Below are 25,877 nucleotides of genomic sequence, written 5' to 3'. Positions count from 1 at the left end.
GATGTTTATTGCAATGACTCTGTTTTCAGTTTAGGTCAAGAGGCAAAAATGCACTTTGTATTCATCTGGATAAATAAGCTATATATCCACCTCTTAATCATTGGTGCCAGATGCAAACACCAAATATGTTGTACAGGTCAGGTTTAGGACCACAGTCAAGAGCTGGACATCAGCTCACTTTCTTATGCTAATTTCTACCTCCTCCTACAGTCTAAATGATCTCTGCCATTTTATCTGTAAGTTACTTCTACTTACTGAATGAGATAAAAAGAAAAGGATGCAGTCCTCCATCTTTTGTCTCCCCTTTATAAACTGAAACATTCAGCCCAGAAGCCCAAAAAGGAAAGGTACGAATGCCAATCTTATTTCCTGGAATTCTCCATTAACTAGATCTCTTGGTTAGACTCAGTAAGATGCCCATGTCTCTCAGATTACCATCAAAAAAAAAAATCTCAGACTGTCTTGAACACTTTAATAAAAGCCATGTCCCCACTTCTTTCCATGCTATTTATTGGTTTGGGGTTTTTCTAGACCAACAATAATTCTCCCCCACAAAGCTTTGTGTGCATGCATTTAACCATCCTGAAGAATGAGACTGCTGGTATGGAGTTAATTACCTTTTCTGAAAATCTAAACTAAAAAAACATGCTTGGAGGCTGTTCTGCCAAAAATGCATATTTGGAACAGTGGATAAACCTCAGGCCCTTGCAGAATTCAACTGACACATCACTTGATGGCTCCCTGAGAACGTTGCAACGTTGACTAAAGGGAGGTCTTTGCTTCATGCTAATTCAAGACAACTTCCCTTAGTTTTAAGCTGCAGTCTACCTCTGGATGGCAGTACGGTCACCGTGAACAGGTCAGAGCTCCTCTAGTTTTCTCTTGTGAAGTACATATCTGGCAAATTTGTTTAGTCTTCACTCACACTGTTGGTGTTTGCCTTTACCTCAAACTTTCAAAATTTGACATAAGAAGTGAAGTCTCTAGGCTGAAGTCTATTGTTTTTAAGGTTTTCAGTCCTTTCTTCCAAGTGAGTGATCATTATAGTTGTTCAGCATTTTGAGAAGCTTCTCCTTTTTAAATGGCTTTTATTACAGTACCTGATCTGAAGGCTCTCCAGAGGTTTTTGAGAATGTAGAGTAGGGACTCCTCTCAGACTAGCTATATTTAGTTATAATGTTATTTGCTCACAGTTTATTTTTTTTGGTAGACTTAAGCTCGAGCATGGTAAATATTTTCATGTTATATAAGGATATTCAGTGTTGGTAATAAGTTTTCTTGAGCTACAAGGAAACTGGAGGTATATTAGTCATAAGTTTTTACCCCTGCCCTTGTGAGTTGCAAAAAAGAATTGCCTGACAAATTTTCCCAAAGTTTAATGTAAATTTTTCTCTTTGGTATTTAGAATGTATCTGGTTTGTTGAATTTTTTTCTTGCAAATAAATGGTGCCAGCCAAAGCAATGGGATTTGAAGCAGTACAGGGAGATAAAAATGTGACTTTGCTGTGAAATTATAATTTTTGTGCTCCAAGTTGAAATTGTTTTTTAGGCATGTTATTGTTCTTTGTTAAAAGTGTCGTACTAGTGTAAGGCTGTGCAGAGCGTGCAAACTATGCAAAGTCAGATTTTACTATTGTATCTATGATACCAACTGGGACACTGAAAGGGATGCAGCTGTGCTTTGTCGTCAACAATTTTACAAACTGTGTTCCACTTTCTAGTCTGCCTTTTCAATCTTATTGCCTTAAATGAAGTGCTCAATTACACTAGTAGTGTAGTGAAGTGCTCAAGAATCCTAGTGAAGGCAAAAGGTTTAGAATAGGTGTTACTGAGGTCATAACTTGTTAATGATGTTAATATCATATACAAGGCAGGAGAGAGCCCCCTTTTATAGTGAGATCCTAGGCTGAGTCTGTAGAGACATTTAGAGGGAAACCCAGCAAATTTTTGAATCACTTTTGGAGAGGAAAATAAACACAGACCCATATGTTCTTTAACTTTTGCATTCACTGTCAGTGCAGTGTTTTACAATTTTTCACTAGATTATAGTGCAAAAAGTATTTATCTGATTCAGAGCAAGTTTGAGGTGAAAGACTTTTGGTGATATAGAGTAGAAGACACCACAACTGTGCACAACGGTGCATTCCTGTGTTACACATTTCTCTGTCCAGTAGATCTTTAAATGTCACAAACAGAAGTGCTTTTTCTACTTAATCTTGATTTCAGTACGTATGATTAGTCCAAAGTTACATGCTTGAAGGACCAGTTTATACCCTTCAGATATAGACAAATGACTACAATATCTTAAAATCATAATTTAACCACAGTATAAATATGGCTTTGTGTTCGTCATAGCAGTTCAGTTACTCTGTCACAACAAATTTAAGATATCTGGTTGGACTTCTCTTAGTGCTTGTCCGTATGTTGTCATCTTTTCATAAAAGACTGCTAGGGATGTATAGAGACACTAGTTCATGTAGGAGAAAGAATCTGTATAGATGGAGTGAACACAAGTCACATGGAATGATCACTAAACATTGGGGTTTGAAGCCCAGCATAAGTGTTCACTTGTTTTGTCACTTCTCCATGTGATAACTCTTCTTTGTTTGTGGTCTTCCAGATCCCTTTGATATTAAAAGAAATGTGTGTCTTTCCAAAGCTTTACCTTACTTGTGATAGTAGTTGTGAGAGAGAGGCGGAACCTAATGCATTTTCATTTAACAATTTCTCTTCATAACTGCACATTCTCTTCATAAGCACACATTTGCTTTTTGTTTTCTCTTCTTGTTTGTGATAACATAATAAAAAATAGCAAAGTCTGCAGCTAGAACTTTTCTTCCGAAAACCAGTCCAGCTGAACAATTACAGCTGGATTGTCTGTTCTCCTCCTATTACTCAGTTGCTCTGCTGGAATCAGACAGGTTGGGAAATGATGCAGAGTTGGGAATAGTTCCCTGAGCAGAGTTTTGTACATCTGGCTGTGTGAGACTTCTAGAATTATAAATGCTTTAAATTACTAGATAAGGCAGATTTTGATGTGATGAAGTCCAGGGAATTGCTGCTTAAGCACGCAATTCATGTTAATGCACCCCAATCCCTGGTGAGTTGCTGATTAATCTGAGTGGGTTATAGGATAGGGACTCAGTAGCTTTTCTTTAACTGATATGTGGAACAGAATTCAATGTTTTTTCACTCTGAATATATGATCTTAGAAAACTGAAAAGGAGTCCATGTGTGGATTTTTTGTTTGATTTTTTGTTTTGTTTTATTTTATTGTGGATTTAGATTTTTCTTTCCTTTATTAACTTCTGTTCCATACAACACTTGGACTTGAAATAGAATGAGATTGGTATTCAATGCTTAATTCACAGTCCTCTAAAACTGGGATTTCTCCCCTTTCCCCTTGCCCCCCAAAGTATTCCCTTTGAGTTCAAAGCTTATGAATTTCTAGGCTTCCCACATGAAGACGTAGTTTTGAGCCCAACAGAAATTTTGTTGTGTGTGTTAGGATTTGAAACTGAAAGGTGAGCAGAGGGAAGTTTGGAAACTGCTGGTGGAATTGTACAAGTAGTGTTACTTACGTGGAGACTACAGTTTGTCTTTTCTGCTGTACTTTGGTGAGGTACACAGGTAATATTTGTGCACATATCTTGGTGCTACAAAACTGATCTCATATCCTAGCTAAGTATCCAGTCTGAGAACATTTAATGTTTTTGCTATTTTGACTGCACAAGTGAATCAATTTTGTGTAGAAGTGTTTTGATTCCATGTAGGAGTTGCTGGTTATCTTTTACTAGTAATCCTCTGTGTAGGTCTGTGGGTGTACTACTTTACATTCTCCTGGAAACAAGCAAATACTTTCTGATAGTCACTTAAGTGGCCTTATTGTGCTCCCTAGGAAGATACCCTATTTGTGAGTGCAAAATTGGTAGCACATGCTTATTGGAGAAAAAAAAAAGCTTTTTCCAAAACCATTGCTGCTGCTATTGCAGTAATGGGATATCAAACAGGCAAAATTGTATGTGTCATCAATGTCTGCTGTATTAAAATACAAGTCCTCCGGGCTTCACCCGCGTGCCCAGCCTGTCCAGGGGAAAACCCTCAGAGGACTGGTCTGCGGGGAGGAGGTGGCGGGACCCGGATAGCTCCACCGTAAGGACGAGAGGGCTCCGAAGTGGCTTTATTCCTAGAGGCTTTATTTCAGGAGCGTCGCAGGAACAGGAGGGTGAAACGAGGAACACGAACTCTCCAGAAGGGAGCGAACTCCGGGAGCCCCGAGGAAAGGCGGGGCTGGGTATTAAGGGCAAAGAAGTGGGCATGGTTAGGGTACAAAACAGCCAATAGGCAACGGGTAAAGGGGGAAGACAGAGTTGGGTGACATACAGAGAACTAATCAGGGTACAGAGGAGGAGTGGTATTCTAACAGGAGCCAATGGGGTAACGGAATAACTGAACTTTCTGGAACTGGGGAGTATGCTAAACATTGATGGACAGCTCTTCTGGGGTGGAGAGCAGCAGCTGATTGGCAACCTTTTTCTAAACTGTTGCTGCCTCCCAAGGGAGAGCAGGAACCCCTCCCACAGTCTGCAATATAATTTCATTGACTTACAATGTTTAAAGTGAAGGCATGATGGTAAGCTTATATAAGGTCACACTGAAGTAATCATATACCAACTTGATTTTATGGCAAAAGAGAACATTTTAATATCCACATAAATTCTGAGGACACTCCAGCTTGCATGAAAACACAGAGATCAAAGTATATGATTAAGCATTCCAATACTGTAGTGCTGAGAAATACTTAAATAACCCAACAAATAAATGAATTAAGTAAATGTGGGTAAAAGTAAATATGAAAGATGATTTTATTCTGTGAATAACAGTTTGGTCTAAAACCAAAAAAGAAAAGGGCAAAAAAGGGTTTAATTTTTCTTACCCCACATGTAGCCACTTGCATTTATTTGGTGCTTGCCTAAGTCTCTTTGCTTATACTTTTATTTTGCCAAGATTTCTCTTCAGCAATCTTCAAAGTAATGTTTTAGGTTGGAATCAGATGCTAACAGGGATACATGAGCTGGGACTGTCAGACCTGTGAGCTGAGCAGAGCTACCTGTCTGTGTGAAAAGGGAGCCCAAGCAATGTCACAGCTGTGTGGGTCCTCCACTCATTTTCCTAAGTTGTAGATCTGAATCATAGTACTGGAGACAAATTGTTTCATAGGAGCACGTATGATGCTGTGTTTGGATTTGTGACTAAAACAATACTGATGACGCCCCAGCGTTTTGGCTATCACAGAACAATGCTTGCATGGTGTTTGTGTTAGAGACAGGCAAGAAGCTGAGAAAGAACAGTCTCTCTGTAAAGTCTCCCTGGAGAAAGACAATTTACAAGAGTTTGTAGTGATAGGAGAAGGGGAAAATGGCTTCCAACTGAAAGAGAGTAGGCTTAGATCAGACAGTAGGAAAAAATTCTTTACCGTGGGAGTGGTGAGGCATTGGAACAGGTTGCACAGAGAAGCTGTGGATACCCCATGTCTGGAAATGATTTGGGGCCAGGTTAGCTGGAGCTCTGAGCAATCTGGTCTAGATGATCTTAGTGTATCTTCAAACCCAAACTGTTCAATTCTGTGATACTGTTAAGATGTCTAACCCCAACTGACCAAAGGGATATTCCATACATATGATGTAGTGTTCAGCATTAAAAGCAGGGAGAAAGAAGGAGGAATTGGGGTTATTTATGTCTATGGTGTTTATCTTTTCAGGTAGCTGTTATGCACAGTGAGGCTTCACTGCCCTGGAATTGGCTTGTCAATGAGAAGTAATGCTAAAAATTCCTTATTTTGGTTTGCTTGCATATGCATCATATGTTTCCCTTATCAAACTGTCTTTATATTGATCCACAAACAATGTCTCCCTCTGTTTGTTTTCTCCTCATCCTGTGGGAGAGGGGAGTGAGTGAGTAGTTGTATGGGTGCTTGGCTGCTAGTTGTAATAGCTCACCAAAAGAGTGCAAATCTTCAAGAGTGAGCAACTGCTGTAACCACAAGCAGAAATAAATGTGTTGGAAGAACATTTCAACAGGTTTAAAAAACAAGAACCACCTACTGGGACTTTAAGGGTAATCATATTGATAACTGCTTGGAAAGGGAATATTCCTGTGGAAAGTGCAGTGGTAGGAAGAAAAGAAAAAGTAATGTAATGTAACAGGATAGGGTCTGATCACAGCAGACATGAACTCCTGTCTTATTTTCTTGCCTTCCTTCTCTGTAGTGAAAATCTGCTTTCCTAATTCTTCTTGAGCTCCTTAGGCTGGAAGAATGGAGGGCACACAATGTAGCAGTGTGAGTAGCAAGAGAGCAAGAAGAAAGCAGCTTTTACTCCTAGAAGATCCCTTGAAGTTGTACCAGTGTTGAATTTAACAGGTACAATCAAGCCCTGCAGCACCTCTGTGAAATGTATCAGAAGTGCCATCAGGTTAAGAAATGAGAGATGGATTTTTCTTGATGTAAGGAATAAATTGGTTACATATGCATTGCTAGATTATTTGTTCAAAACATGAGAAAATGGATATCTATACGTATTGAGAGCAGGTAAATAATTAAAGGAGTAGGTTAACAAAAGGAATAAATTGATGAAATTATTAATGGTCCACTTAAATATTGTGGAAATTGTCCTAGCATTAAATATAATTAAAAGTTTGTGAGTGTAGTTTGAGGAAAGTTAGTTTTCATGAAACTCTAAGTTAGATATTATTAAACCTTTGAAAAGCATAGAGTAAGAAAGAATTCAGTAAAGACTCTGTGGAGATAGGGTAGATTACTTATGCAAATTTTTACAAGAAGGCTTAAAAGTCAAAATAGACAGCCTCGCCCTGCTCTCTCCTTTGCAAAACAGTTAAAAAATCTATAGGGGTTAGGTGACTTGCCTGCCAATGCATGCAGCTTCAGTGGCAAAACTGAGCCTCCAAGAGGCCAGCCCTCCTATTAAAGCATCCCATGGCTAACTTCCTCTCCTACAAAGGAGAGACTATTTTTTGTAATAAGAGGACTAACAGAAAGGTCAAAGGCGGTTTGAACACTGAATGATCTTGCAGTTGTACTGTATATTCAGGCTTGCTGTAGGAAACCCAAGTGGCTCTTTGGTTTTGCATATTGCAGACTATAAATACATGTAGTCTCTAGGGTCAGAAAACTAATGATAAATACGGACATAGGAATTAACTTTTCCTTTAAGTACAAGGATACTTTCTTCAAACATAAATTCCAAACATACAGTATCAATTACCATTTGGACTGTCAAGTGAAAATAATTTATGAAGAACAAAAATTGTGAGATTGTGATCAAAACTCATATTCTGCATTTTATTGCTCTATTTTTGTATTTTTAATCATTCTGAAGTTATTAATGGATTATTAATATTAATTTTTTGGGATGCTAATGTTACCAAAGCAGTTATAGTAATGATCTGCATGGGTTGTGCATATAAACAAAAGAACAAAATCCAAATTATGCCATGTTTTTAAATAATAATTTAAAGAAACTTTTATTTTCAAAAATGATGTTATTTGCTGTTTTTAAAAAACCATAAAGTTTGTAATAGGTTAAAAAGTAAGTTAAAAAGTAATTTGAGACAAATGGTATTATGAGTTTATGTTGTCCTATTTTTTTTTAAATAACTAAACTACATTTAGGGATACCTATTGATATCTTGTTATTGATTTCAATGACAAGAAAATCAGTGCCCTTAAATAGATCTCAGTGATTTTTCACGAGGAGAATTGAGTATGTGTTTCTCCCTGTTGAAGCAGATGGCAGCAATTCAAAAGGTTTAATTGGGAAGGAATCAGGCCTGCTAAAAGCTTTTTAATATATGTAATATTTACATGCATATATATTGATACATTAGACATACATGTCATAAACAATAATAGGATCTTTGAAACAGAAGGAAAACAACAGCACTTGTGACTGTTCTCTGAGCAGAGCAGTGATAGTCACCTTTTTAAGGTGAAACTGAGCAGCCCAGTGATGTTGGCCAGTTTGCAAAAACCAGGTGTTAGCAGCAACGTGTTGCTGTAGTTGCATGTTTTGGTTTACTCTCTGATCTGATTTTTCCTTCCTTAAAACATTGTTTGTTTTGAAGGAGTTTCCTTGAGAAATAATAGGGAGCCAATGGCAAATCATTGTATGGCAATTTTTTTTTCTTAAAAGAACAACAAACCCTCCAAAAATTCCCCCAGCCAAACAGTATCTAATAAAGAACAGGACTGTTCATTGAAGAAAATATCAGCAGATCTGGGAAATGTTTCATTCATTGTTTATTGATAATCCAATTACTGTAGTTGCAACTAAAATGATTGGTAAATGTTCTGCTGTTTCCCTGTTGTAAAGCATTAAACGGAAAAACTGCTTTGTAGTGAAGAGATCCTCCTATATGTCCAACACATAATACTGTTGCTGTGTGTGGTGTGTGACACATGCTACCTTGGCGTGACACTCCCTACCTTGGGGAGTTTATAAGTATATCTACAACTTCCAGCTAGTGATAAAAAGGCGAAGCACCATTTGGGCTTCAAGTTCTTTAAGTCCTTATGCAAATTGCACTAGAAATATGAAGCTGTGTGATAGTTGAAGGCATGTTAAATTAGGAATACATTTACTTAGAAATTAATATGTTGTGGTCTACAATATGAAAAGAAATATATGGTACCCAGGTGTTGATGAAGAAAAGTAACCCTGAAGATCTTTTTAATGATTAAAAAAATAATTGCACTCATTCATCAATGAGAAAGGCTTGGGAAATATAAAAAGCATTGCTTTATTGATCTGCAGTATTTGTGGCATTATTAAGTATGTTTAGCAGCTGTAGCAGTAGGTTTTGTTGTCATATTATTTCAACATAAAAGAATGATATGAAAACTATTTGGGATTCTTCCTCCTAACCTGGCAGATGCAGTGCATTTTCTAGTATCTGGAAATGGGAAAATAACATTTTAGTCTGTGAGCCTCAGATCAGGAGAGGTTTTCAGTTTCTTCAAAAGATGGGCATCATTGCCTTTCTATTCTATATTTAGAGTAAATAAAAGGAAATCTGCAGCTCCACCCCTAGAAAGTATGATATGAGTAGAAATGCCAGAAAAGAAACAATTTCCCATACTTGTCACTGAAATTCAAATGTGCTGTATTATGGGAAGCTCCATGAAGAGCAGACTAACTTATTAACCACATAATATATAAAATTAAGGTTGAGCCATTCTAAGTTTGCATTTGGATTTGGGAAAATGTTGGTCTTGTTTAGCAAGTAGAAGTTAAAGCAGACTTGCTTCAAGATAAAAAGGAACAATTTTGGATTGAAGACTTTTCATCAATTTTTGATTGTGATATTCTGGTGAAATAATGATTTCCCTGATATGATTTGTTTCACTGTTTTAACTGTATTTGTAAAGTATTTTAAAAGATTTGCAAAAAAATAGATACTGAACTTCCAAACTGGTCTAGGTTATTACCATGTATTGTATTATAAATTATAGCCATTTTAAAAGTGGCATTCAGTTAAAAACCTGGATGAAACTGGAGCTGAAGTAATATTACTTTAAAAATCTTCAGGAAAAAGAGTTCTCACTAGAAAATGTTGCTTCATTGCATTATAAGGGATTTGTACCCATTTCAACAAAGTTTCTTTTGAAGGTTTTACTTGTGGTTGTTTGATAGAATTTCTGGTGAGAGCTAAGGAAGAGATCCATACTGAAATAGGAAGTCACTTTCCTCATGTAGCCGAGTCCAGGGCTGACTACAGATGAATCTTGATTTGGGTCTTAGACCAAATGCAAGTAATTGAATTGACCACTGAGCTGAGTTACTGTTTAACCTGTGCTCTGATTGTCAAAAATTCAAGTTAATGGTTTCTTTGTTTTACATCATGAAAATCCTGACATGTTATGTAAAATGAAGTTTTTGTTTAACTAAGAGGAGAGCTTCTCTCAATCACTCTGGTCCCTTCTATGCAGCCTGGTCAAGTTTCTGTCTCATACCTGATCAACATTCAAAAGCTATTTTAAGTTCGGTTTTCTTGTTATTCTGGATGTGCTGATTTCTAAAAGAAAGCAATTTTAGCTGAATTTTGGCTTTGATATATTTTCACCCAAAGTAATTTCTAGTTTGTGTATAGTTGAACGAAACCTGAAAAATGAAAATATAGACAAACTGCATATTAAAATTTCATATCAAACTGCACTATTTAAATTTCTGGTTAGGCCAAACTATTATCATTTGACTGCTTTGTGGTAGAAATCCTAGTAAGAAACCTTACAGCTTGGAAAGATTAACTCAAGTATGCCGTGGAGTATTTTATTGTGTTTCTTAATTTCAGAGAGGTTATGGCTTCTACTCACGGGGAGCAGAAGGATTATGCTGATAAGAGCATACTGTGGGTTCTAGAAGGATCTTTTAACACATGTAGTATTATCATCTGGAAAGCGAGGCCTTGTATTTAAGAGCTATTCAAAATAGAAACTGAGCAAATATTAAACAAGAAAAAAGACAAGTTATAAAACTGGCAGGTTTATGAAAGAGCGCTTGTAATTTGGTAAACAGGTTCATGTCTTCTCATGTGGTCAGTATGGAGACCAAAACATCATCACATTAAATAATTTTCAGGGTGAACAAGAAGGTTGGGTTTTTTTATAGCAGTGACCAGTTAGAAACATAATGTATTACATTATGGTAGAATGGTATTTTTCCGTAAGAGTAATGAATGAATAAGTTCATAGGGCTTTGGTATGTTTTGCCTTTTTTTTTTTTTTAATGGAAGACAATGCTTTCCTCTTCATACTAGATTTTTTTCTAAGACTTCTGGTGAGTTGGCTCCACAGTATAAAAATTTTTGTTATTCTTTTAGACTTGAAATTTTCTGGATATTTTCTTATGCTTGACATGGCTCCTTTAGAAGAGAATTGACAGAGCATTGGGAATCATCCATTACTCATATAAAGAAAAAGTCAAAGTCTTACTCCTGATAGGACCATCTTCTAATTTGAGATTTAATTGCTCTCCTACAGCATCTCCTTCTTTCAGGAAACCAGATGAAAGAAGAGTAGGAAATCTCTTGGTTTGATGATCTTAAAGGTCCTTTCCAACCTAAATGATTGTACGAAATGAGTGGGAAAATCTACTGAAGGCTTATCCCACCATGTTGTTCCCAGTCAAAATTGCCTGTTTTGCCTTTGCCCTATCCTGATCTCTAGGGCCTGATTGTCTGCTTTCACAAAAATGGGTCAAGTTTTGTGTAACTCCAAGAATCTTTAACTAGAAGAAGGCTGATTTCTCTCACCACTCTTAGGACTTGTTATTTTTACTAGTGACTGTGTATTATTGTCTATCAAAACACTCAAAATAGTGTTTTGAGGAGTGTGGTAGCTTCCCAGAATAGTAGCTTCTCTTGTATCTTGACCTGTGTATGCATACAAAATTTTCCTACATGTCCACAGACAGACAAACTCCTTTCCAGTAAGGCAGTATGTCATTTAAACGCGGAATCATTATAATTAGGCCAAGGCTAAAATGAAAACTCTTGTTATCTAATTAATAGAGGAAAGTTTTTGATAGCTTCACCCTGGTACAAAACTCAAAACAAGAGTTTTTGTAACAAGAAAAGCACTATGATCCTTAAATCAGACTAATAATTGTATCAGAAACATTAAGGTCAACTTTTAAGACTTTAAAACAACATTTAGAGTAAAGCTTTTGTGCTGTGTATACTCTGGCATTAGTGTTCCCTAAGTGTCATGTGCGTCAGGAGAAACACAAGGTATGGATTCATTAGTGCACATTTCTTTGCCAGCAGGATTAAGAAATGGCTTTTCTGGACCAGAGGTGCAGATGTCTCCTACAATGAATTATTGTTCCTTACTTTTACTATAGTGAAACTGACGTTCTTTGTCTTTCTTTCCTTTTTTCGGAGATTGCAGCGTGATTGCTGGGGTACATTTAGAGCAATAAACCCAACTGATTGTAAAATAAATGCTCACCTAGCTATTTACTACAGGGCAGGTTCTGTGTGCCTATTTCCTGCAGCCTCTAGCTAGTCTGATTAGCAAATTGTGAACCTTTCAGCTTGATCTTAATAGGTGTAAGAAATATGTGCAATAGTATCATTAGGGAAAATAGTGAAATAGGGGAAAAAAGTTTAGTTAGGGATTTTTTGGTATGATTTGAAAACACAATGTAGTACCTCAATCTTAAGGCATAGCAATTCAAGGCACATTGCCACTTAAAATTTAATTCTAAAAAGAAATAAAATTGATTCTATTTTAAGACTCCTGAAACTACAATTAAAAGCTTCCTAAGTTTTTGTAAGCCTTGTTTCTTCAGTCAGATCTCTGCCATTCTAATTAGCAGTAACTGTTTCAATTTACTCAGAACTTAAAATTAAGTAAATAAATGGAGACAATCCTAACATTTCTGCTTAACTTGAAAAGAATATTTCTGTGAAAGTAAGTGCCATGGCCAGTGATAGTTTTTCTGACTTCCCAAATTAAATTTTTATAGTTCAGTTTTATTAATAAAATATGTATAACTAATTAGTTAATTAGTTATATTATTACTTATATTAATATATTAATATTAAGTTAGTTAATTAGTTATATGATGTTAATTAGTTATATTATGAACATGTGAAAATTATTATCACTGGAAAAACAAAATGTCCAAAGCCACATTATTATTGAGAAAAGGGAGAAAAGAAGAACTTTGGTTTTCTGCTACAGAGAATTTAATGAGGAGAATAAATACAAATCTAGCCGAAAAAAAGCAGAGACTGTTTTGGGTGATAATATTCATATTCATATTGAGTGAGATGAGCTGATGTCATATCAGCTTTTTGCCGTAAGAGAAAAGAGAGGTAATACAGAAGATTTTAGTAAGCTGAACATGAGTAATATAGGTAAGAGACATAAATACGTAAATAGAAGTTAAAGATCAAAGTAGTGATGAGAGATCAGTGATCACATATCAGCTTGTTTGTTTTGCTTAGAAACATCCATCCAAAGGTGGTGGTACAAGTGGCTGTGAAGAAAATGTTTTTTTCCCTGTAACTTTCCCAGTGAAATAAGAGCCAGCAGGTAGAAATGGTCAGAGGCTAGCAGGGGACAAAAGGTTGATTAAAAGTAGCTTGCATAAGCCAGTGTATGGATAGATTGGGATGGAAATATCAGCACATTAGTGACAGCAGATAAAACAATGTTAAAAGAAGAAAGAATCAAAGAAGGTTGTCTGTAAGAGATCTTTATTTATGGAAAAAGAAAAAAAAAAAAGAATACCTCTAGAAGCAATAAGATGAAGGAAGAAAACTTTTTCATAATAAGACCAACAGAGAAGGTAATCCTAAATTTCATTCATATTTACCAAAAAAAGAAATCCAATTCTTTTCCAGTAGAGTCTTGTTAATGTATTACTCACACAAAAACTAAGCTAAGGTACATCTTAGAACAGCTTTATCCAAGTTTGTAATTGTTCTCTATCTTGATTAAAAATTTTAAAAGCTACAATTTGAATAAATTTTTAGAGCAGTTATTGGAATAATAAGTAATTACGAAGTGTAAATTTTATTTTTATTAGTAGAATTTTTGTGTTTGCTTTCAGATTCATTGTGTATGTCCCAAACAGAAGTCTGTGCAATATCATGATTGGGGACGGGGGTTTGGGCAGGATGTATTTTATGTTTTGAAGAAAAGCAGTAAATTGATTTCTAATACTTTTATGGTAGTGGGGGGAAATATCTGTGCAAATTAACTTCAAACTAAGGACAAAATAAAAAGCAAAACATAGGACCTTACTTTTTCTCTGAACTAGAATTTAGAAAGTAATTACATTCAGAGCAACAATGTTTATTGTGCAGTAAGTACAAAATTTAGACCAGTGGCTAAATCAGTACATGAAGCCTTTTTGAAGCTCTATTATCACCCAAGTCCTACATTAAGGAAGAAAGTAATTAATTTTTAGACTTCTGCCTAGGGCATGTTTGACACAAACCCTATGCAGTTTCTTTTAAAAGATGTCTTTGATTACTAAATAGTTTTGCTTAGAAACTGCACTTTTACCCTTAAAGTGCAAAGGCAAAGCTTTTAACACAGTGATAAATGTTGTCCTGTACTTCGTACAGTCCTTCAGATAAGAAAAAAGTAAAGGTTTTAGCTTTTAGAAGAGGGTGTGTTACCAGAACTGCAATTTGCATTTGCAAATCCACAGGATTTTTACTATTAAATTAAGCCCAACAGCTAGTTTAAACCATCAGGGAGTGGTAGAGCTGAAAAGTGGTGTAGCAGGTACTGTAACTGAATTACAGGAGGTATAAGCCACCCCCTAAGGGAGACACACAGCAGGGAGGACCATTTGCAGCACAAAGCTGTCAGGGAGATCTCACAGGAAACAGGCAAGTCTGGAAGTACTAGTGCTAGTTGGACAAGAAATAGATGACAAGTTATATGAGTATCTGCAAGAGATATGTGTATAATTTGTCACTACATGTGTGGTATATACAGTTATCTTTTGAATAAGGGAATTGTGATTCCTTAGTTCTCTCAAAACTTGAACCCTAAAATTATGAAGTATTATGTGCCCTTGCTTCTTACTTAAAGCATATAAACCCTTTTGAAAAAGTTCATCTTGCTGGTTTTAAGCTTTCTTAGACTTTTCAGTTTTGCATATGAAAACCTGAAACTTTTGTGGGGCTGTCAGTGAACAGAAGAGCCTGTGTTACAGTGCAAAGTGTAATCTGACCTACAGCACCTTCCAAAAAGCAAATACTGAGTGTCAAACCCACAGATATCCAGTGCAGAAGAACAGGTCCTGACAGTATTAGCTACTAAAGATACATATGCAATTCCTTGCCTCAATGCATCCTCTCCAGTGCTGCGGATCCTCTCTGGGATGGACTTGTAGGAGGGCAAAAGAAGAGGAAAGGGCTGCTGGGCCTGCAGCTGTCATAGCAACTACTCCAGAATTTTTTTAGGGAGGCCATTAGGAAATATAGGAAAAACCCCTTGATCACGAAGGGATTTTGCAAACTAGCCCACTTGCTGTGCACTAGAATTACAATTTATTATATGTTTTGCAAAAACAATAGTCTTTTATCGTGCATAATTCACTGCAGAGCAGACTTGTAAGCACAGAAAGCAATTGAAGGCCTGGAGATAACCTGAAGTTTAAAAATGTCCAATTTTTAATATATTTTTCAAGGAAACATACCTTTCCTTAAGTCATCGTTTAAGTGATTTATTTAGTCTTCTTGTAGACTAGAAATTTGGAGAGTATCTAATCTGTCTGTTTAGAGAGAAAGTTGTCGTTCATTCACAGAGAGAGCTACCCTGGGGGTTAACTACAGGTTCTTGTGCTGCCTGAGGGAGGGGGCAGCAGTTTATGTTAATTCACTTTTTATAGTCCTTGCCTATGTGTTTGCAAAGCTGTTTTAAATTCACTGCTAAGAATATGGCCAGCCATGTGAGTGACTATGTTGAAGTTTACTGCAGTGCAGGTCTCAGTGATACCTTGCAGCAATTAGTTCAACAGATTTTCTACCACCTACTGTTTGGAAAAATATAATTCATTATTATTAGATTTATGACTTTTTCCCATTTCAGTGGAGACACCTTTTCTCCTTAGATGAGTTAGGGTGAATAGTTTCTGATCTACATTTTCTCTCTGCTGTTTATTTTCTTGTATCCTTTAATCATGCTCAGTCACACTTTTCTGTAAACAGTCCCAGTCCTTTGGATCAGTTTATCATTCTTACCGCACCTTTTTCTGATGTATTTTTCTTAGATAGGCTAACCAGAAATGAACAAAGTAGTCCAGATGAGGCCAAATTATTGATATACATAACAAGTAAAATCCTGGCTCTGTTGAAGTTGCTGTGAATTCACTGTCATTGAAGGGCTGAGGTTTCTCCCAGTGCTGTCACATTTCCCACATTATTCTTCCTCCCATTTTTCATACATTCAATTTCAGAATCTGGCAACTTAGACTTAATCTAGAATCCTACAGATTCCATTAAATCCATTAAATCGCTGTTAGTCCTCAGATCGGGAGTTTTTTTCTGTGGACATGATTAGTTCCCTCCCCAAACTACTTTGATGAAATAGGTCATATTTTGTCCTGATTCCCATTTGTTATGGATGTTAGTAACTAATCTTGATGTTAGTTTTGAGTAGCTGAAGCTGAGAGAAGCAGAACAGACTGAAACAAAGCTGTTTGTGTTCACAATGACCTTTAGCTGCAAAACCTGCTAAAATACATTATTTAGTATATGAAAGCAAACAATTTTTTTGCCTCAGTAAATGACTGTCCATAGTGCACTATGAGTATGAGACAAAACAACTCAGAGTTTTTTACAGTGTCTGCAAAAGAAATCTGTTGGTTTTTGTTTCCTCTCCAGAAACATTTAAGAAATGTTCAGATTGTTGCTGCCTAATAAATACAGTAAATGAAATGTTAATAAATTGACAGCAATTTAACCTGACAATAACATGGATTGACCAAATTGATTAAATTGATTATGTTTCATGTATTTACAATATGTAGACACAAGCCTAATTTATTTTCTGAAGAGTTCAAGGTAGGTATCACTGGTTTAAAAAAAGGCAAAAACAAAACAATGGAGTAATGTTTGTGGTTGCTATCTGCAATAATCTAATGCTGACAGAGAGCAGTATTTTATTTAGTAATTAACAGTGTAAAGGGAAGAGAAGCTGTCATGTTGGTTCTTAAGCTAGGGAATGTGATGAAAGATGATATCTGCGATCTCATCCTTTCCACTTGTTTAGGATTGTCAGAATGAGAAATGTCAGCATTATGAAAGCTCAGCTCTGCTCTTGATATGATAAAACCCTTCAAAAGCCAGTCTTTCTTTCCCTCTCCCCCTCCTTTCTCCCTCTCCTGCTTGCACTCGCTTTTTTTATTTATCCTGTTTTGTTAGATGGCAGAAATATAATTATTTTCTTTCTTCCTATTATAAGCCACCATTTTTGTTTTATTATATGTTTCACAACCCCTAATGCCCTACTGAAAATTACCTTGTTAAATGACAGTGTTTCAAAGCCATGAATCCTTTCCACCATTCCCTCAGAGGTTTGAAACAGTCAACAGACTGTAAAGAATAAATAATAAAAAAGTATTGATTATTTTGATGACTGTGAGATTCAATTAAGTATTAATTTTGCCCTCCAGTGGACCTATCAAGGTATTCAAAAGGGAGGATTCGGCTCAACTAAATGTGTGCTGAGTGCTTCAGCCTTAAATAGGGAGAAAATGTGTTTACCTACAGTATTTGAAGAGGAGTGCATTGATGCACAGAGTCCAATATTTAAGTGCTGTGCAAATTGAGCCCTGGTGACAGTGACATTGTTTTCGGCAGTATGAGTATTGACTAAAGAAGAGCATTTGATGACAGCTTAAACTATTTGTATTGATTAACATTTTCATAGATTATCATGTGTCATATCAAATTTACTTTTCAGACATGAATACATTAAAAATCCCACAGGCGAACATTGACCAATGCAAGGACGGGACAGAGGGAACATGCTAGCCAACCTACTTGCTCGCTGGTCACCTGTTCTCTGCATAAGAACCATTTAGGCATGAACTTTGCAATAAATAGCTGCTAGAGAGATCAACAAGGTCACTTGCTCTTTTTCTTAGTTTTTTTTTTTTTAACTCTGCTTTCTGTGCTGTCATGATATTATGCTTATTATTTTGTAAACGGAATAACTGAGTGTGCTTGGAAATAATGCCTGACCCCTAAACGTCCTCAATGAGCAGAAGATAAAACAGATTCTGATCATCAAGAAAAAATTTAGATGTGTACATATATAGATGTGCAATGTTTTATGGGGCATATAATGTTGCAAACACAAGAATAATTGCAAACTGTATGTGTAAGTATCTTCTCTATTTTTATCTTCTAGAAAATGTTTTCTGTGGTTTTTATTTTCAAAAGAAAAATGTGTCTTTGTGTCGTTATGGACTTTTGGAGCATAGTATCCCAACAACAGGAAGAGTTAGAAGAAAACTGTATCTCTTTTAAAAGTATGTAATGAAATGGCTATTTGATGCTGTGTATTTTCATAGAAATGTTGTAATGCTAGAAACTGTGTATTTGATTTTGTTAATGTTATACAGCTGAGGATGCCTCTTTAAATCACTATGGAGCACTCACAGCGGGCTCCTCTTCTGTGGTATCGGAGCATATAGGAATTTCTTCTCTTACTATGCTAAGGACAGGGTGAAGTGTAAAAACATACACACAAAAAAAGCACATCCCGCAATTAAAGCTGTGTTGGTTATGTTGCTTTCATAGAAGTTTTTCTCCAAAGCATCCTGAATCTCTCACATGCTAGTTGAGCTTTAATAGGGTGGGGAGTAATGGAAAACTCATTGGATCTGTAATAGCTCTTCACTTGACTGCAGCCAGCAATAACAGCAGGAGCAGCCACAGATAAGAGAGAGAGAGAGAGAGTGTGTGTGTATGTGTGTGTGTGAGAGAGAGAGGGAGTGGAAGAGAGAGTATACGCACACCAAAGCTGCCACTTTTTTTCCCCCCTCACTGTTTTTTTCCCCCCACCCTAGGATCCAATGATAGCTGGACAAGTCAGTAAGCTCTTGCTGTCACTGCGGAGTGAAATGAATGCAGAGTTGAGAGGTGAGGACAAGGCAGCTACTTCAGACAACGAGCTGAATGAGCCCTTGCTTGTGCCTGTGGAATCAAATGACAGCGAGGACACTCCCAGCAAGCTCTTCGGTAAGTCTGTCTAGGTATTTCATTTCACTGCTACCATGTTGTCCGGAAGAGCAATCTTCCCGTTCTTTTTTTTTTTTTTTTTTTTTTTTTTTTTTTTTTTTTTTTCCGCTCAATTTTCTTGTAAGTAGGAAAGAGTAGCTTGGAGCATGCAGGCACACAGTCCTCTGCTCCTATTGCAACTGGTTACCAGAATGACAGCATCAGTCCTGAAAACTTTTGCTAACAATTTACGTATTTAGTGGAAGTTGCAGATATTTTATGAATTTTTTTGAACCATAGACTGTAACGTAAAATTGTGTGTGTGTGTGTGTGTATCATTTTCTTGGAGTACTTTAACACTTATTGTGGTAGATGCTGGTGTGTTGCACATGCTACCAGCTTTTTCTGAGGCTTGATTAAACTGAAAAGTTATAATTTTTTAATGGTAAAAATAAATCTGGCTGAAGAGAACTGAAAGATTCTTGTAGAAAGCACTTCATACTGAGTAAACAAAGCCTAGCAAGGGTATTGCACATGGACCTAATGTTTTTGGAATTTAAATCAGAAATTAAATATTTCTCCTCAGGTCTGTGGAAAGAAAGATTAGCTTTTGATTTTTTATCCGTTTTGGAACAGTCCAAATTGTGCAAGATAAGTGTAACATTTCACAATCAAAACAAAAGCAGTGAGAGTGGCACTCCAACACAGACATCTGTCATTCAAACGGATGACACCCTGTAAGCCAACTCAAGCAACTCTGATCTCTAATCAGAAAAGGGAGCAGAGCTGTTGAGGTGCGTGCTTGAGTGATAGATGTTGATAGGTGTCTGAGCTGTAGCAGCACTGTATGGTACATTGTGACATTTGGGGTTTAGAAGGACTACACTCCTGAGGAAGTCCCTTTTAATTATTTCTATTTGTAACCTGAGACAAACCTTAATAAAAATGGAGCACTTACTTATTTTTTATTATTCTATTGGTGGAAGTCAAAGGGAAAAAGGTCTTGTTTAAAGGGAATGCAGTTCTAAGGGAGAGGGGGTGAGAGCCCATTTTCTAAGATTCAACTTTTGATTTCATAATCTGTAAGGAAATCAGTGTTCAGATTTCAGTATTCTACCTACAATAAGAGCTGCAAGATTTTTTTAAAAACAAAAGAACATGTGCAATTGTATATTATAATATTCTTTACACATTACTGAAAGATACAGCAGAGAATGTTTTACTAAATAACCTCACTACAGATGCAGGGAAAATATTAATTAAATCCCCCTAAAATTTAATTTCTGGATTGCAGTAATGACTGTTACTGAATATCACATCCATTTTTAAGCACCCTCTTAGTAATCTTTGTTTCCATGGAAAGCATAATTTCCGTTAGCAGTTTGAATGTTCAAAAAGTATATAATAATTATTTTAGCCCATTTTATTTAGGAAAGAATTATAATGTCTAAAATTCAAAAGGCTACCAGTTATTTAGAGTAATATAAATATCTTCAGCTGTGTTTACATGTTTTATTTGCTCAAATGTTTAGGCTCCCTCTATTAAATACAGCAAGTCATATAGAAAGCAAAAAATGAGCTTTTAATTTCAGGATAGTGAAATGTCTGTTTTTCAATCAGGCAAGTATTCTAATAAAAGGCAGGATATTTTTTGAGCCCTTGTCATTTGGATGTTCTACAGTGGTAGTGAAATATACACAGACACTTTCATTAGAGTTGTCGTGTGTGATATAGAAATGATGCGTAACCATATCTTGCTCCTTTCTGGGCTGAAAATATAATTTATCTCCCTAAAAGCACTAGTGAAAGAGCTAAAAATTAATATATTGTGCTTTTTCTATTGGTGAGTGTAAGATGTTTGCTAGTCTGATCTTTACACTACTAAAAAGATGTTCCCAAGTAAACAAAAGTAGGTGAAATAGTCCAACTGCCTCGGTATGAACTTGTGTACCATTTATTGAGGTTTTGTTAGAATATGAGAGTTGCTACAGATCTATTAGCAACAGCCCTTGTCAATTATTTTTAGTAACTTTTATAACAAAAAAAAAAAGGGATAATGGGGCAATTTTGATACATTTGAGGATCAAATGGAGCCAATATAAAATAAAGATGATTAGATGTTATATCACAGTGCATCCCTTAAGATAGATTTGCAGTAAACATTAAAAATTTTCAAGTACAGTTGTGTTTAAAGCTCTGATGCAGAAATATGGAACACCACCACGCTATAGTTTTTACTTTGTTTAATGTTATGAATACCATGTTAAAAATGCATACTTTGTACTTTTCTTTGCAATGCCTGAAGTTAAATTATTGTAAACATATTGACAGGTGTTGGCATAGAGAATGACAACTTTCTCCTTCTTTCACACAATCAGAGATAATAAATATCTTTTTAAAATATAACAATTAATGCATGCTGTGTGAAAATTTTCGCCAAATCTCTTAAGCAGGTGAGGGAGGAGCATTTTAGAAAGTCAAGAGGAAACAGATCCCTAGAGAATAAAGTTTTTCTACACTGCTGCTTTTCATTTTTTTTTCAGGATTTGTGAAAATCATGCACTGATTTAGCTGGAATGAATGACCAGCATTTGTGTGTCTTGTTGATGTTAGCAATATTTCATGAGTCTTATTTTCATATAGATGAACAGAGTTGAACAATGAGATGCAAAGAGCTTTCTTTTACCAGACGCATTCTGCTTAGCTTCTTTTGATGGATGAGTTTATTTCTGCAAAGGCCTGCCTTTCTCACCTGTACCTTTTCCTAAAATTCACCTACTTACTCTCAAATTTCCTTGTTCTGGTATATTTCTGCAAAGGCCTGCCTTTCTCACCTGTACCTTTTCCTAAAATTCACCTACTTACTCTCAAATTTCCTTGTTCTGGTATTTCACTATATGCCACAGAAACAATGGGTATTTGTTTTTTGTTACCAGTCAAAATGATACATTTTCAGTAACAGTCCCTGCTGCCACTGAGGAAAGGGCAGGAGCACAATTAATTGTATTTATTTTTTAAGAGAAGTACTAAGCTTTTGTTTCTCTTATGGGTGCTTTGCTATCAGTAACAAAGCGGAAGAATGCTGCAGCATTTTAAGTCTCAGGGAGACTTAAGCATTAAGTATAAGTTCCTGACGATCTGAAAGAGCTTCACCTGAAACTGGTGTACAGGTGTCTGGGAAGATGCACTTTGTCACTGTGTTGCAGCTGTTCCCTGTGGGTGAGGACAGGAGCAGCTGTGATTAGAGGGTTGTGCCTTATTGTTGTTTGCTGGCTTGTTTTCTCCTGGTGGTGGTGACTTTTTTTTTCATTTTTAAAATTTGTTTATCTTTGAAAGAAAATGCTGTCCCATAGTCCAGGAGTCTGTAATCCTCTACTTGTGCTTTTATACCAGTGGACTCTTTTGAATTTGCATACTTCATGCTAAAGACTTTTGATACTGAAGTTACATGAAACCAGAAAAAAAGTAGAAAAAGTCATCAAAAATTAGGTGCAAAATGTTGGTAAAGGAATCTGTCCTGAAACTCATTACCTCAAAAATACAGTTTTGAAATGTGGGTTAGCACAGCTACACTGTTTTGGTTACAGAAATCCCAGTATGAGGTGAAGTTGCTTTGTAAGAGACCTTGTGGTGAGTTATTTATTTTAAAAAATATTTCTGAAGTAATAGCTCCTATTTTAACCATAGAATCTAATTAAGTAACATAGAAACTGAGTATGGCTCTTGACTTTTCTGGCACTGTCATTTTCAGATCAAATTGTCTTACTCTGCAGTATCATTCAAAATACTAGCCCAGGCCAAATGCCACCGGTCTTACTAGAGAAAGCTTTTGCTAATGTTAAGTCGCAGTTTCACTTGAATAAATATATTGGTATTTGATCCTAACTTAACTAATCCTATTTGTCATTTTTTACTGTATTTTCAAACAATTCTAGTATAAATTATGAAATACTGCTCTGAAAAAGAAAAATCTTAGAAGAAAAAAAGCACACGTCATGTTTAGCTGTGTGATAAATTGTTGAGATTCAAAAGTTAAAGACAATTCTCAGTATGGTAAAAAATCCCAAGAATGAAGTGGCTGATCCAAGCATCAGAACCCCATGTGGACTAAGGCTGACTTTCCTGGAGTTAGATCTAGCCCTTAACTAATGCTTAATTGAAGGCAATTTGTGACATAATTAGATGACCGACAAAACAGCTGGGAGTGCATGCACTTGCATTATAAAGGTAATTTTACTGTATGATAAAAAGTTATTCTTTGAGATTCAGTCTGTAGTTCTACTAATCAAAAAAATAAATAAAGCTGTAAGTATATAGCGAGGGCAATACCAAGTCTCTAATTTTGGAGCAGAAGTGTTTCCTATTTAATAATTGCAGGACAGAAAAAAAAATTGACTGCTAACCTTTTTTTTTTTTTCTCTTTGCTAACAAGGTTTTGTTCCACTGAAATGAAATCTTAAATTTCTTGTGCTGGATCTGATGACTGTGGTTTTCTTTGGTTCATTAGTGGGCTTTTGATCTTTTCATAATGCTGTGTATGCTTGAAATATGGAGTGGGGATATGGGAGTTAAATGTTTGCATGCATTTAAGTAAACAAGTTTTTATTTTCAAACCTCTGCATTGGCTTTGCGATTTTACTTTCCTTCCCCACATTGTTACCCATGTTTCAGAACTGTGTGCATCCTTCTATATAACCATACATATGTATGCTGCAGAGAAACAAGGTAGAAGTTGTTTCTGGCTGATTATGTTTTGCTAGTAGATCTCTTGTATGACTCTTTAAAGAAATATATTATATATGGGTTTGGTTTTTTTTTTAATTGGAGTTGCCTTGATTAGAATTTATGGTACTGGAATAATTTCAGTTACAAAGGATAAAGGACTAAATTGTCTTTTACCTCTTGAGACAGTGGTCTCTGCAGGTCAGAGCAGAGGTCATTGCCAGGTTGCTGTGAGGAAGCTGACATTATCATCCTTAACAGTATATCTAGCCTGTGGGGGCCTTCAGACTATGAGCTTTCCTTTCATCAGTGTATTTAAGAATGACTCTCAATGGTTTGGTTATATCCTCATATTTTAAAGGCCTGTAAGATCTCTGCCCATCAGGAACACTTTGCTAAGGTTTGGTAATTTGGTAAAATGGGAGAAGGCAATGTGTATTTGTTGCTCTTGATGCATTTTAAAGTGCTAGTGAATGTTTCTGTTCTGATAGGAAGGGTCATGGCCCAAATGGTCTCTATGTTGAAATCAGAGCCTTCTTTTAGAGGCTGCAGACATAACATCTGAAATATGTTTCATCTGCATTTAAAGGTTCTTGTCTTTTCACATAATTTTATTCCTTAATTTCCATATTGTGAGTGCTTTGTTGTAAGACACCATCAGTTATCCATGCCATAGAACTGATCCTGCTAGTGCTTGAACATGTGATACTTTCCTTAAAGCAAATAAGCTGTGGATTAGGAGCCCTATTTAAATACAAAGACTGTGTCAATGAGAAACTTTAATGAGTGGCATGTTTACAGGACTGAGTCATCATACAGTCTTGTAAATTCATTTTCTAAAGTTTAGTGATGTCTTGCTTAAATAATGAGTAAGTTCTTAAAGAACCCAGAGATCTAGCTATGTGATTGATTGTTACTTCTGAAGGATATATTTTACATGAGTATTTTTAAATAGGTATTTGCAAACAGGGACTTGAATTACTCTGAATAATACTGTTGTCTGATTTCATGGCAGAATTCTTACTTTGTCAGTGTGACATGTACTTGTGAACGGAGAGTAAATGCCCATTAAAACCAAAACAGATGTTATGACAATTTAAACACAAACCAAGATGCAATGGTAAGGTAGAAAATCCATCCTCAGCTCAGCTTTCCTGCTGTGCTTAGGTATTGCAGGTAGCTCAGGCTATGGTGGTACTAGTGCTAGCACATATGCTCCAGCTCTGAGGAGACCAGAGTTTTAGTCCCTTAGCCTTTGATGAAAGCAGTATTGGGCTGATGAAGGACAGGTATTGCAGCCCCACTAATAAATCCTCCTGCTTGTATGGAAATAAAGAGGAATCTTGTAGCTGTCCCTGAATTGTAACAAAGACAGACCATTAAAAAAAAAAGAAAAAAAAACAAAGAAAAAACGAAATTTAGTTTGAGTATAAGTTAATAATGTTTTTTTTAAGTGTATGCTATGTGTTTTTTAAATGAGTCTTGAAGTCTCATTTTCTGTATTTATGCATAGAACAACCAACATTAGAGAGGTGAGGAAAAACCAATTAAATCCTAGTATGTAATTGGTATGACTGAATGACAAAAGGTTCATTTTTAATTAATCTTTCTTCTCTCTGAAGTTATAAAAATAGCAACAAACTTGTTTAAAAGCAACATAAATGGCTGGCTGTTTCAAAGGGGACACGCTGGCTACTAGACAGTAAACAGGTAATTTGTGAAAGAACTGTTAGATTCTTTGATTGAGATCCTTGCCAGTTTGTGTTTTGAGATTAATAATAGATCAGACACTTACACATTTGAAAAGGAAGTAAATGTAAAAAGGAAGGATAATGCTATGATTCTATTTGACTTCACATGATTAATCAAGTTTCTCCATAGGAATGTGCTGGTGAGGCAGATGGTGGCAAAGTTAGATTTGCCCAAATGTACACATGGCACCACTTAACACCTCTCTTGATTTCCTTATGCTAACCAAAGAGGCAGCAAGTGCTTATACCAAACTGGCACCCTGTCAGGGCAATCTGTATAAAGTTTCCTGCTGTCAGGTTAATATTTTTTTAAAAAATATCCAAAGGCAGAGGTAGCTGTAGGAAGCTCATAGTAACAGTTGCCATTCTCCTGTGGATCATTTTTCTCTTTAATATCCTGTGTAGCACTTGGTTTTCCTTATGTTGTCTTCCTAGGTTTTTTTTTTTTTTCCTTGTCATCTGTAGGTTCTTCTTTGTTTAATTCTTTTTCCTTGTGAAACTGTTTCTTCTGTTGGATCCATCATCTATGGTCCCTTTTTGGGGGGAGAGATGGTCAAAGGATGGGAGCATCAGCTTTATGGGTTTTTATACTTTGATTTAATTGCATATTCAATATATTAAGCTTTCTTCCAC

General features: G+C 36.0%; 1 protein-coding gene across 1 annotated transcript in view; it reads left to right on the top strand.

Annotated features, from left to right (window-relative positions):
- POU6F2 (POU class 6 homeobox 2) overlaps positions 1-25,877 on the top strand; it is a 316,654-nt gene that overhangs the window by 44,947 nt on the left and 245,830 nt on the right. The window contains exon 2 of the mRNA XM_053947281.1: positions 18,621-18,792. Within this exon, the coding sequence (XP_053803256.1) occupies positions 18,621-18,792 (172 nt within the window). The remainder of the gene's footprint in view (positions 1-18,620; positions 18,793-25,877) is intronic.

This window comes from Vidua chalybeata, chromosome 1 (assembly GCF_026979565.1).
Source record: "Vidua chalybeata isolate OUT-0048 chromosome 1, bVidCha1 merged haplotype, whole genome shotgun sequence".
Lineage (NCBI taxonomy): Eukaryota > Metazoa > Chordata > Aves > Passeriformes > Viduidae > Vidua > Vidua chalybeata.
Note: the sequence above shows the minus strand (reverse complement) of the source record. Positions and strands in the feature narration are given on the sequence as shown.